This window comes from Erithacus rubecula, assembly GCF_903797595.1.
Source record: "Erithacus rubecula genome assembly, chromosome: 1".
In the NCBI taxonomy this organism is placed as follows: Eukaryota; Metazoa; Chordata; class Aves; order Passeriformes; family Muscicapidae; genus Erithacus; species Erithacus rubecula.
The window spans coordinates 42,564,521-42,578,568 of record NC_136658.1 but is presented as its reverse complement, the minus strand read 5'-3'; the positions used below and the strand labels follow the sequence as shown (position 1 = coordinate 42,578,568).

The window sequence follows — 14,048 nt, the reverse complement described above, 5'->3', positions numbered from 1 at the left end:
ATTGAAAAAGGACATGTGTTTAAAATTTTATTGAGCATTAATGTCCAGAATGACCTGCAAGTATGTTTGTGCCATGTTGTTTACAGCCTTCAAAAGTATGTTCGGGAGCAGATTTTATTAGCGGTAGCGGTGATAGTGAAACGGGGATCATTAGACAAATCAATCGACTGCAAAAGCATTTTTCATGAAGTCAGCCAGCTGATCAGCAGCGGTAACCCCACTGTGGTAAGTACTGTGATTTTTTTTTTTGTTGTTTTTTTCTTCAAAAGTTAAGCAGCAGCTTAGATTATATACTTAGTGGTTATAAAGTATTTTATACTTCGCTTATCAAAGTTGGTAATTATGCAATCATTTACCAAATTAGAGATTTTTTAATGTTTTGGGACTAGGGGTAGTATTTGTAGTTTTTTGGCATAGAAGGAGACCAGTTTTTTAGGTCATGTTTTTTGGAATAGCTACTTTAAGTGCCATAGTTGTGGGTTGGTGGTTTGTTTTGGGGGTTTTTCTGTGTGTTTTTAATAAATTGTTATTATTTGTTTTCTTTTTTCCTCTGGTTTTCTTTAATCTAATAGTAAGATGTGAAACAGATTTTCCGTTAGCTGGGAGGTTCTTTGCACACTCAGTCCCCTTCCATCTGTGCAGTGCTGCACTTTGCTGCAGCTCAGCTGTCGAAATAGACTGCGAGCAGGAGGCATAGACCTCTGCTGTTCTTTGGGAGACAAGTAGGTGGAGAGAAAGGGGTGTGAGGAAGTAAAACATGGAATGGAAATACAAAGCTTACTCTTGATTTAATGTCATACTACTAGGGGTAAGTGTTACCTTCGATACTGAGCTCAAAGTGGAAACAAGGTGTCCAATATCTATCTATGCATTTAGTGAGATTCCGTTTGCTATGCCAGGGGATAAGTTTAGAATAGGTCATAATAGAGGCATGTAACTAGAGCTTAAAGAGAGGTGATTTTTTCTCCTACCAAATGAAAATCAAAGAGTATATGGATTCCATGCTGAAACTTTAACTGAAGCTTTTCTCAAAAAAAGACCTTGAGAGAACCAGCTCATGACACTGCTGAGCTTTTAGAGCAGCAGTTGTACTAGATAGATGGGAGTGGCAAATATTTAACTCTAAAAATTCAATCAAAGTGTGCTATAAGTAATCCAGCTCATGTCATGGTCCTAAAAATAGTATGTCACCTCTGAGCAGCAAGTAATATCGCTCCAGGGCATGGAAATTTCATTTAGTCTTGTAAAATTTAATTACACAGTTACTTACCTTAAGGAAACCGTTTTTGCCTTTTGATTCTGTGTAATTCTGATAGAAATGGGTATTTAAGAAGAACTGAGCTAATGTTTTTTTCCAGCAAACATAGTCTGGTTATTGAAATGGAGTTACAGCTGAGGTTTTCAAGTTTTATGCACAACACTGTGTATGCTCGTGTAGTTTGTAGGGTCTTTGCATAAAGATAGGAAAGTGGCATCTATTGAAACACGGATTTTGAACTAAGTAATGCACAGTCCAGCTTGTGCAGTTGTATTCTGTGCATGCATTGTCCATAGACACACTGCACTGACCACAGCATACAGCAAGCTAAGAGTGCCTGCTCAAATCATGTCATCCTGGGCATATTGCAGAGCAGAGCACGTTGCAGAGGAACTCTGCCTGGGGGAAGGGGTACTCTTCTCCAAGTTCAGCTCACTGCCAAATTGAGCTCAGTTTTTCATTTCCCTTTATTTCTTTTTCCCTTTATTTCCTCCTCTTCAGAAGTGTGAATTTCTCCATAGTTTTTCCAAAATATTTGTGCTCATGTTTTAAGACTGGTATAGAAAAAGTCTAGGATATAGAATGATGTTTTCTATTCTGGTGTGCTAACAAGATTTACTAGCAAAACAAAAAACAGACATGAGATTATGATGAAACATCTTTTTTGTATGGCGTGCTATATGCTTGTTAGTTTTTGGCAAACTGGTTATAAACACATGCTCCCATGTATATATGACAGTTTATATTATAAACCAGTTCTCATTCACAAAAATGTTCTTGTAATCTTCAGAGACTTAGCTGCAAGAGAGATTCTGGTACTGGCACCCAGGATTGGCATGTGCAATAGTAATAAGCAGTAATAAAATGGTGTTTTGGCATGGTACCTGCCAAAATTGCTTTCTGAGGCGAGTCAGGGCATGCCTCTTGTATAAATACATAACAACTTTGAAAGGTAATATGAAATAATTCATACAATGAATTATTTATTATTTTAGTTATCTTTTCAAATATGGATGGGTTATTTTGTTTCTTTGCTAGTGTCCCTGTAGCGTTCAGCCATGCCTGTGGGGCTGTGTGGTACCCCAGTGGTGTACTTTCCTTCCTGCTGTGGGGAGTCTCCACTAAGGGTGCTCCAGGATATGGTGTGAAGCCCACATCCTGAAGGAAGTGGTGCTTTCAAGATCCTATATGTGATGTCAGGACAGTGCCATGCACTGTCAAAGGTGTTTCTGGAGATTGCTTTATATTAGTTAGTTGTAAATACAGGCCTCTATTCAAATCAGGGAAGAGACTAGTATTGAAAGAGATCAGCACATTTTCCAGTCCCCTGTCCTTCTCTGTGGAAGGAAGTTAAGGTACTAAGTTTGAGGTACATTCCACTTTTTTGATCTCTTTCCCATAGTATGATATGCACTCTTGCCTCCTTGTACACTCAAGTTACAGAAGTCTGTCATATCTTTGTGACTCCTAATTATTTTTCCAGTTTCTCTGTCCTTCCTGTATTGTTCTCAGCCTTCTGTTCTGACCTTCTGCCCACCCATTTGTGTCATCCTGCCTGAAGCTCCCTACACATGAAGTCAGCAGCAGGTCACTTCATATTTAAAAATGTTTAAAGCTCTCAAACGAGCTATCAGCAGCTCTTAGCTGCTGATAATTGGTTACAGCATGGTACTAATAACACCAGAGCTATGGGTTAGATCCCCATATGGGCCATTCACTTAAGAGTTGGACTCAATCCTCATGGGTGTCTTCCAACTCAGAGTATTCTGAGGTAATGGCTTTCTACAGTGGTTTGTAATTGAGAGAAAGTCCATTTTAAAAAAGCAAAATGTTCTCTTGTCAGCTTCTTGCTTACTTTTTCCTGTGTTGGCTGTGAAGCTTCTTGATCCATCTTTACCTTACTAGAATAATATAGGTACTTAATCTTTTCCATTCCCTGCAGCCCTGCACCCAGTTTCTGTCAGACATCTGTACTAACTTTGTGATCATCAGACAGTTCTGCTCCTTGAAATCTTTGGGACTTCTGAGTAATATCTTGTCAGGATCAAGTTTTGATAGTTGTGGTAATAAGGAGGGCAGTGAATGTAGATGGTAGTCTACATTCTGCTGTGTGTGTCCTTTTGTGGGATTTGATGTGCTTAGTACCTCAACTTCTCGAGTACCAGTTAAAAAGATTTTCAGAAATGGATGTATTTTGAGGCTAAGACTTCAAGGTATGTAGTGGCAAACTGACATGTGAGCAAGATTGATGGATGAACTGTTGAGAATGAAAAAATGAGGTTTGGAAGGAAGATAAGGAGAGGAATTGCCATGAGAATAATAAAATGGCTTAAGTATTGAGTAATTTTTTAATAGTGGAACACAGTGTACGTGTTAAGGAAATAACAGGACACTAAGGAGAGTTAATACTCCAGGGATGGGAAGGATGCATGGTCAGAGCCAGGTTTAGAACTGGAGTGTTGGCTTTTGCTGCTGGTTCTCTGCCATTTGGTGCTTTATGAGTCTCACAGAAGAAAGCTTTGTCTGAGAAAGGAAAGCAAACTTTTAGTCTGGCTGCCTATTTATTTATAATTGAGTTTAGGTAGTAATCCTCTAGGAGGACAAAGATTATCTTTGGAGCTCTTGGGTTTGTTTTTTCTGGCTTCTCCTGTATCATCAGTACAAGCCATCCCTCTGCTTGCAAAGGAGAATCTGTAATCTCCCTCCGACAGCAATTTCAGGATCTCTTTTTCAAAATCTTCATCTCTCTGGGGGACTGAGCTTCTGGCAGCAGACATAGTATCATGAGCCAGTCTTAAAATTCTAAATGCATGTTTTCTATTGCTCATTTCAAGATTTTGGAGAATTGCAAGGGCCAAGTTCTTCTCAATAATACATACCTTCAATTTCTTGGCCTGTTCTTGTGTTAAAATATTCTGTTTTTGCATAGCTGAAGGATTTCATTTGTCCTTCATCCCTGCCAGAAGGACAGAAATCCTGGCAGCTAAGTGACTGACTCCCAGGAGGAGGATCTGGTCTGCATGTGAACACAATCAGATTTTGTTTAAAACCAGACTGAGGTATGGATCACACCTCAATTTCTTCCAGTATATATATAGGTAGATGCAGAGGGGTCCAGCTGCTGTGGACTTGACATGTGACTGGGAAGCAACAGAAACTGTGTTTTTTGAGACCTGCAGTGCATCCAGTAGAATGTATTTTAATATAAAGCTCCATATCTAAAACCAGCATATTTTTTTTTGTGTATGGAAGAAGACTTGTCAAGGCTTACTGGAATAGCTCTGGAATCCTAACAGTTACTTCTCTTGCAAAATTTTTAAATCTCTTATTCTGTTTCCCAATGTTCCTAGTTGGGCTAGAGAGAAAATCCAGCTGCTTCAGATTAACCTAAGGTTTCTGAGGGATGTGCTGTGAATGGATTTCATGTGAGCAGTGGGAAATATTAATAAGCAAAACTCTAGGCATTCATCTTCCTTGAAGTTAATTTATCCATTAAAATGTCTGCTTGGATAATTAGTTATATGTGGTAGGGTAGAAGTTGGAGAGGCTCTCCTGACTTTCACATTTTGATAAAAAACATATATTATCCATCCCAAGTTGTGTCTCTGGTCTAATAAAGTTTTTATATTGTTCTATGAACCTCATTGCCCTTGAGACATATTGAGTATAAAAAACAGAGGGTGAATCAGAATATTCAAGCTGATAAGTTCTCTCTAAAGACTTAAATTAGTGTGTTAAAAATTGGTTTGGAAATTTTAGGAATCAAGAAACTACTCCACATGTGAGGTTAAAATTCAATGATAGAAATGTAAGAGAACTTTAAAACATAAGTGGATTTTTAGTAGTTGAATTAACCAGGTGGCTTTTGCAGTTTTCAGACCTTACTGTTGAAAGGGAGCTGGCTCTACCAGAGATGCAGTACAGCAAGTCTCCAGCTTAGTTGCTTAATAACTGCTAGAAATTGGTAACTCCCCAGTTACACTTACACTAGAGCCACAGTTTCAAACACAGGGCTGGGAAGTGAGCAAATGTGTTCCAAGTGGTGAGATGTACATCCCATGCCAAACCCTTTCTTTCCTCAATTTTGCTATCTCGAGATTTGCACCTGTGGAGTCCCTCACCTGTGACCTCACAGATTCACTGGGAAATAAAGAAATTATGCCTTTCCATGTGTTACACCATGTATTTTGTTTTTTTTTTTTTTATTATAGTGGTGTCACACAAATAAACAGGCTTTAAAGAAAAAACCTCTTTAGGACATTTGTCGATCTTAGCTGCTTGGTGTTTAGTCATTCTTCCTCTCAAAGGTACCACCCTTCAGGATAAATTTGTTCAGTAATATATCTTTGTGTCAGTCTGCATAGAAACAGCCCCTTCTCCCTCACAGCCTCACATTTTTCTCTTTGAGCAGATCTGCTGTGGAGCACAGCTGTGTAATGCAGCTCATTTGGCATAGCTGCCAGCATGGCAAGCAGAGGCAGACAAGAAAGACCAGGAATGAGTACTGGGAAAAGAGGGGGGAGGGAGGACACCTTCCCACCAGAGAGCACTTGTTGGGGTGATGTGTATTTAAAGCTGGGTTCTGCTGATGGTGAGCTGTATGCTACTCTAACTATTCATTATTTTGAGTTTAATTGAAAGTCCTGTGTTTGTTCATGCAGCTGTGGTAGGGGTGAAGATCCAACTGGTAGCGTTCAGACAAGAACCTGGAGAAGAATATGTTACCTTTATAAATGGTTTTCAAGCCTTCAGCTTACTTTTTTTTCTCCTCCTGATTTCTGCTTCACAACTTTGCCTGCCTCCAGAGAAACAAAGAAAAGCTTGTTTTGCACCCTGTGCTCCAGCAAACTCTGTCTGGACCTCTTCCATTATTAGTAGAGGCTGTTACTTCCCTTCTCTCTTTGTCCAAAGCCTGCATGCTTCACATGCCACAAGATCATCTTCCTCTGGCCCCTGGTGATTCACAGGAATTGATTTTGTCTTTCTCAGCTCACCCCTGGGGGTTTCCCTTGGTTTGGCTGGTTCCCCCCAAGCAAGGGAAGCAAGGTCTCGCTGTTGTGCTGCTGTAGCTGTGATGTGTTAACCTGGAGCTGCTCATCTGTCTTTGCACAGTGGCAGAAAGGGAATGAGAGGAAAGGAGTGCACTGCCCAGCCAGCCCCTTATTGCTGACAGCACAGAACTGCAGCTGTGGGTCCTATTCCTATCACCCTATCTCTGCTCTATAGCTTTTTTCCACCAGTTGGCTCATTTGGGAAGGAACAGCTAAAAATCAGTGGGTTACATTTCTTCAGAATATCTTCTGGTTTTCTTTGGTTGGGAACCATTACTTCAGCTTCTGGGTCCCCCACCCACCTTGCAATACTCCCAAGTTGAAAAGTTGGAGTGGCCCCAGTTATTCGGTGTACATAAAGGTATTTCTTTTGGCCCTCTGGTGATACTGTTAACCTTTCAATTTGGAGTTGCACCTTACATTCTGGAGATTTAGATACTCTGAAAATGTTAACAAAATCAGCTGTGCTTATTCAAGGAAATTAGAGAAGAAGTATATTATTGCCTTTATAAAGCAAGCCTTGATTTGAACAACTTATTAAATAAAATTGCTTTTGATATGTTCTCGTTATAGAATTCTATCACCTAGGAGCAACAGGAAATTCTACTTCTACTTCCAGTACATTTACTCTTTGATTCTTCCTGCCCTTGTGCAAGTTAAATCTAGATAGTTTAGGAATACTATGAAATCTCCACATGGCTTCCCTTTAGTTTCAGTAACAGAGTTTACATTGTACATGCGGAGACAAAAAGTCCTCTAAAAGCATATTCAGGCTGGTGGTGATCTAATCTAACAGGGCAGGTGTTAAGATTTGCTCTATTCAGGCAAGACCTTCCTTCTTTTAAATATGCTTACTTCTTTTTCTGTAGGTATAAATGATACTTACAGAAGGCACTGCATGGTAGTTTAGGTTTTGTAGTAAAATGAATTCTTTAATCAAACCTCTGACAACCTAACTGTATCTCTGCTCCGAATTCAAAACAAGGAAACAATTTTGGTATTGGAGTTCATTCTGCTTTGTCTGTTGGCTTTATTGCTGCAGAGCTGGTGTACCACATGTCCATTTTTTCCTAGGCTGTATTTGTAATCTTCTTCCTTTCAGATGCTTTGTAACCTAACTACCCTCAAATGAAGCACTTCATTTATTCCATGGGCAGCCCAGGCACAAGTGTGAAATCCCTTCAAACATTACAGCTTTAGCTTCTTTTATAGGGGACATTCCATTTGGAGGAATAAGTTGTATTTACCTGCTGCATCTAAGTTGTATGAATGATACATAAATGTTGTTCACTGTTAAAATGGCACACAGTCTTTCTGTAGTGTCTGTGTTTTATTAAAGTAACTTAAAAGAAAACCACTAAAACGATGTTACTACTGGGTGTCTGCCAAGTTAATCTCTTATCACAAGTCCCATTGATCTTCTGTTTGAGCAGCTGAGAGTCTATTTTATGTATAGCGATCTTTCATAAAGTTTATTCCTGGTAATAAAGCTAACTGGGGTGAGTGCCAGGCTATTCTCAGAGACAGTCCTCTCTCTCAACAAGAGAAGGGTTTTATTTGTTAGATGGGCTTATTGTTTGGGTATGTACTTGTGGCAGAACTAGTGAAATTGCTAGGGAGTGAGTCAAACTGGGTTCAGAGGTGTACTCTTACTGGTATTAAGTTAATGGCATTGCTGCACAATAGACATTCAGATCTGGCTTTTAATATGATGCCCAGAGTCACGTGCATTTTCTACTTATTACAGTGTGGTATTACTAACTTGCATTGTTAATCTCTTCTGTGGTGTGGCAAAAAACTTTAAAAAAATAAACCTTTAAAAAAGAACCAAAAAATCACCACCAGAAAACAAATGAACAAACCAACCAACCAAAATCACACCAAAACCAACTACAACAGCAAAAAGCCCAAACAAACAGCTCCCCCCCACTCCAAACAAAACACAAAACCCCCCTCAGAACCCTCCACCCTAGAATTTTATGTGTTGGGTGCATTCAATTATCTTACATGTAAGAGGAAGAAATTTAGTTCACACAGCACACCAGTATTGTTTTTTCTGATATTGTTAATTTTCAGATTTTTGAAATCTTTCTTCTGATATTTATGTTGAGGTGTACTTAGTGTCTTCACACTAAACGTATCTAAATGTTATTCAAAATATCAGTAGTTAAAATTCAGTAAAATTACTTTATGAAAGTCAATGGTTTTTTTTTTAGTATAATTTGCTTGAGCTTTATTCCAGAATTTCTGCAATACTATTGTGTGTTCAGGAAAGTTTCATAGATGGCAGAACAAGTGTTCTTTTAAGTTAATATTTGTTAATACTCATGAAAATGGGCTGCCCTACTGCTGTGCATTATAGTCTGTATGAACTCCTATAGCCTTATGGTGGTTTTTGGAAGCTGTGGTGGTTTTGCAAAGCTCTGTGCAAGTAGTTGACATTGCAAAGACAGGTTATGGTCTTGATCTGTTCCTCTGCTCTTGTTTGAAAGCTGAACTCATGGGGGCTGGCACCTGCCTTCTAGGAAGCCAGTCTTGTGCCATCTCACCTCAGCCTGTTGTTGCAGTAAATTTTAAATTACTGGCCAGTATCTTCTCTTTGGTTGTCTTCTGCTCTGGTGACCTGGATATACAGGAGTGCTTACAATTCCTTATGGATGCAAGGGGTAAGCACAGGTGCAGATGGCAACAGAAGCTTATGGTTTGCAAATATTGCACATGAGGCCCTTGGGATGGTGAGGGGATGGGGCAGGATTTACACCCCAGGTATTGAAATACCAAGTTAAGGAAGCTGATGCTGGGAATTGAGGAGGGAGTAGAGCAGAGGGATGCGGTGTGCCCTGGTATTTGCTGTGAGCTAGCCTGCTGGATGGAATAAGCTGTGTAAATCTAGTAACATTCTTTTTCTCCTGTCAAGTTCAAAGCAGGTACTGATGTCCCAGAACTATCTGAACTAGCTCTCATTGAAATCAGGGGGATAGGTCACTCACTGCTCAAGCTGCTTTATTGGGCTCTTAGCAGATTCAGTCAGTCTACCCATTGCTCTTTATACTTTCAAAGAGATGTCTTTACCATCAGTCATAAATTTAACCTTCCTTTTAAATTTTTCCTTGAAATCAGGAGAAAAGCACACAAAATCTGTAACATGCTTTTACCATGCAGTAACACACTACTCTGCAAAGAGAGAGAATAAATTATTATGCACATATAAATGAACTGGAGGAAAAGGAAGGTGCTATGACAGCTAAGTATTAAGTATTTGTAATCAGAGTGGGAACAAATGTTTTTTCCTATTGTTCCTGCACATTTGAACTTGGTGATTGATTTTTCCAGTAATTGGCAACCAACTGTAAATTGATGGGTAGTCTTCATTGCTGCCCTGCTTTTCCTGTGCTGGTCTGGATGGTGGCTTGGTGTTGAGATCTTAGCATGGGGAAGAAGAAGCAGTTTAGTTTTAGCCTGGTTGTTGTACTGTTGGGGCCACTGATATCACTTGCTAATCAGGGTATGTTACAGAGAATTAAAGTGTACAGATTTGTAATTGCAGCTAGTGATGTCCTTATGTTGTGGCTGCTTTGAGCTGAAAAATGTGAGTCAGTAATTTAAGCATCAAATAAAAGCTTTTATTTTAAATTATTTAGGGAATCATGTGAGCAAACTTTCCCTTATTTATGTGAAACATGTATTCTGATTTGAAGCATTCTTCTAAAGTCAGACTTGGGGCTTTTCTTAGTGGTTCTTTTTTTTTTTTTTTTTTTGTACACAGATTAATTATTTTCATACGTAACTTTTAATGTTGGATTTAATACTTAATACTAATCTATACTGTTCATTTTTTTAAATATTAGATCAAATCTATATTTCCTCTAACTAAAAAAAGTATTTATTGTGTGGATACCTTGCACAGAAATTTGGAAATAAAATATTGAAATGTTTCAGCTAATTAGAAATACTTCTAGTATAGCAGTGACAAAGTTGCACTTTTACTGAAGTAGTTTAAATTGTAATAATGATTTTTCACTGGCTAAATGCTTCTTTGGTCATATGTGTTTTTTGACAGAGCTGACTGTAAATGAGAAATAGTCCACTTGAAATAAATAATTTCTTTGAAATGGGAAAACTTTTGCTTAGCTACTGATCAGCAATGTGCTGGTCTGCTGTACTTATGCAGCTTTATTGCATAGTTGAAGAGAACCTGTGTATTATCACAAAGCCACTATGTTTGATCTGTCTGGAACTTATTTAGCAAGTAAGAATGTTAATTTAGTGTTTACTGACTAAGATAACTAGTTGTCTGGGGGGTCAAGGTACTGACTTCAGAGGCATTTCTGAACAAAGATGTTGCAGTTGGTGGGTGGATGGCACTGGTCTCAGCTGTTGTATGAGCTTGCATAAATAGTATCATCTCCACTTTAATCTTTCGGGTGTTCAGAGGTAGTGTGCATATTTCTGTTTAACCCCTGGACACTTGCTGGCATGCATGACCCTTTAACAATTCCTATCCCTCTGTCCATCCCTGGCACCTTGGCTCCAAACAGTCTGGGAGGATAGCCAGTAATTTTGGAGCTTTTTGTAAAGAACATCTCTTTAACAAAAAGTCTTTTCATTTCAGCAGTATACGCTTTCTAGTAGTGGGCTTTGTACAGTAATGTGCAGCACAAGTCTGAAGTTGCACCTCCACTGTGCAGTACTTGCTCTCCTTTCTATGCAATGATCAGTTAAAAGATACTAAAACTGGTATTGATGGTCTCTGGACTTTGGCATCAGGAAAAAAAGCTTTTTTTTATTATTTAAAAAAACAGCAACAAAGGCTGGAGCCATGTGTTTCATATAGAAAGTTGGCTTTTAAGTATTGTTTTAGATAAGCATTTAATTTACCTTATCATTAGTTTTGAGAATGAAAAAGTTACTTAAATATTTAGTCTTCATGAATCTCTCTCTCTCTAAAATTAACATGCCTATTTCCCACCAATTTTTATATCGCTTCAGAGATGTAATTTTAATAGAGTAGTTTTAAGGGTTATTTCTGAGGTTTGTCGATGTGGTGCCTTAGAGGGAGGTATCCAAGACCTTTTGAGTATCTGAGCTTTCCTCTCCTATTTTTTTGTGATGGGGAGAGAGGAAAAAGCTGTGGGAGACAGTGTTACTGCTGGTGTTGTTTTTGACAAATTTGTATCACTTTTGGTGCTATAAAATTAATCATGATCAAATACCAACATGGTAAGTGTAGCAAATGCAAAGGAGGGCCAGAATGAGCTTTAGAGTGACGTGAACTATTAGATCTATGGAAATAAATGGGCAGTGAATCTTCACTGAAACTAATACCTGTAAAGGCCTGTGCATAGGCAAAGTAAATGGCAAGGCTGGGAAATGGTTTGCAATAAGTTGATTTCATTTGTAATGATGATCACACAGATGCCAGCTTTTATATTGCTCAAATACTCAAATTTCTTTTTTAAGGATGAAGCCCTGATGATTCCAGAAATGGTTCATCCAAGGATCTATTTTCCTGAAAGTTTGACTTGTTCTAGTTTGTGTTAGAAGGAACCTAAGTATAGTTGTACTAAAATGCTAATAAAGAAGTCAAGGACATTGTAGGTGCTATTGCATTATTGGACATCTTTTAGTTATATTATTCCCCCTTATTTTTTTTTATAGCAAACTTTGGCCTGTTCCATTCTAACGGCGTTGTTGAGCGAGTTCTCAAGTTCAAGTAAAACCAGCAACATTGGACTAAGCATGGAGTTCCATGGTAACTGTAAACGTATATTTCAGGTAAACTAATTCTGTATTGATATATACTATCTCTCTAAAATTTAAACATTGAGAAGCAAACACACTGCTTTGCCAGGTGCAGTCAGATATACTCTGTGTCTAAAAGCATTTAATAAGGCAAATACTGCAAATAATGCAGATATTGGCTACTTCAGGAGAATTTATAATGTATTTTTTGAAAACTTGTATCAAAAAGATGCAAACCCTTTGTCCCCATTTTATGAATGTAGCTCTACAGATCTTTGCCATTGTACACTTTAATTCCTTGGCTACCAATTGCAAACAAAATGAATACTGTGTGGAACAATGATAGTCTTAAATATAGCTTTGGTTTAAAGCCAAGGAGAGCTATGTATGTATTTAAAAATATTATTGCAGATGGTGTAGTCCGGTTGTCTCAGATGTATTGTTTGGCCAGTCAGAAATGTTTATGTGAAGACATTGCTTTAAACTGACTGTTATGGAACAACTTACCAACTTTTTTTCATGCCAAAGACCAACTCTTTTCTCCACCACTTATTAAAAACATATTGGTTTTTTATCTTTTAACGGCTAGTATTTATGTGAAGATTTTCTTCATGGTCTTTGCAAAGGTAATCAATAAATTTTCACAAAAGGGGGGTTCTCAATGGTAATTTCAGAGTATTTCCTATATTTTAATGAAAATAAGGTGAAACTGGAATTTTTTTTCCTCTGGAAAAGTAATGAAATGGTGGTCAACAAAAAATAATGACTGAGATACTGAATGTATTGTGTTTGTCCTGACTGTAGGAGGACGATCTGCGGCAGATCTTCATGCTCACAGTAGAGGTACTTCAGGAATTCAGCAGACGTGAAAACCTCAATGCTCAGATGTCTTCAGTGTTTCAGCGTTATCTTGCACTAGCCAATCAGGTCTTAAGCTGGAACTTCCTTCCTCCAAATCATATCCTTTTCATGTCAGGCCTTTTGTTTCCCTTGACTTGGGTCACTTCTTGCGTGATGAGTAAAGACTTTGCAAGGAGAGTAAAACATAAAATGTAGAAGCTTTGTGTTCAGTCTTTGATTTATGTTTTCTTCCATTAGTGCTTTTTGTCTCCACCATGCTTGCTAAGAGGTACTTATAATCAGAAGCTGCTGTTGGTCTTCATCAAAGTTTAAAAGTATTTTACATAGAGGAAAAAGCATACAGAGCACCCAGCTTTTACATGTTTGTTATCTGTCTATTTGGTGCAGGTAAACAGGAAATCTGCAATATGCTGCTTCAGTGTAGAACCATATGGTGAAGAGTCTAAGCCCTCTTCAATTTTTATTCAGAAATCTGATCTGTCCTACTTTTCTCCCTCAGAGAAGAGGTTGGGACAGGCAAATGCCCCATCATGTAGGAGTATCCATGTTCATGCAGGTAAACCAACTCCCCATAAAAGAACATGGTATATACTAGAACACAGAATCTCTTCAGCCTGAAAAGAAGTGTTTGGTGTCTGAGGAAAGAAATACCAATTTCATTTTACACAGGTGCCATTTCTTCCATTTTGATATTTTTGTGGTATCTGCTGATCATTAGTCCAGAGAAAGGTGGAGCTGGAAAGTAGAGGAGAAAATGGGAATCAGAAAGAGAAAGACTCTTGGTGAAGGAGAGAAACAAAAAAAGATATAAAAATGTTCAGTCCAAAAAATGGGATAGACAAATACTGTAGAAATACTCAATCACACTTTATTTAAAAGCAATTTTAGACAGCATGTGTAGTAAATCATTATAGTACCTGTTTTAATCCATGCTGCCTTTAAGAAGCTCAGCAAACTTTCCAAGAGCCAAAGTTTAAAGCTGGTCTATAAAGTTTTTTCTTAAAACTTCTGAAATTGCTACCAAGTTACACATACTGCAGGAATCTTGATGTTGCTCTCAAATCCACTTGAAAGATTTTATTTGCTTTCCCAATGTGACAGTCAGAAGGTGATACCTGTGTGGTTTTGTTTTCTTT

At 38.2% G+C, this 14,048-nt stretch overlaps 1 protein-coding gene across 1 annotated transcript in view; it reads left to right on the top strand.

The window, feature by feature from the left end:
• The window catches only part of XPO4 (exportin 4), a 79,122-nt gene that overhangs the window by 24,166 nt on the left and 40,908 nt on the right, over positions 1 to 14,048 (top strand). Inside the window, exons 4-6 of the mRNA XM_079307895.1 lie at positions 87 to 225; positions 11,968 to 12,084; positions 12,856 to 13,022. Coding sequence (XP_079164021.1) covers positions 87 to 225; positions 11,968 to 12,084; positions 12,856 to 13,022 — 423 coding nt within the window. The remainder of the gene's footprint in view (positions 1 to 86; positions 226 to 11,967; positions 12,085 to 12,855; positions 13,023 to 14,048) is intronic.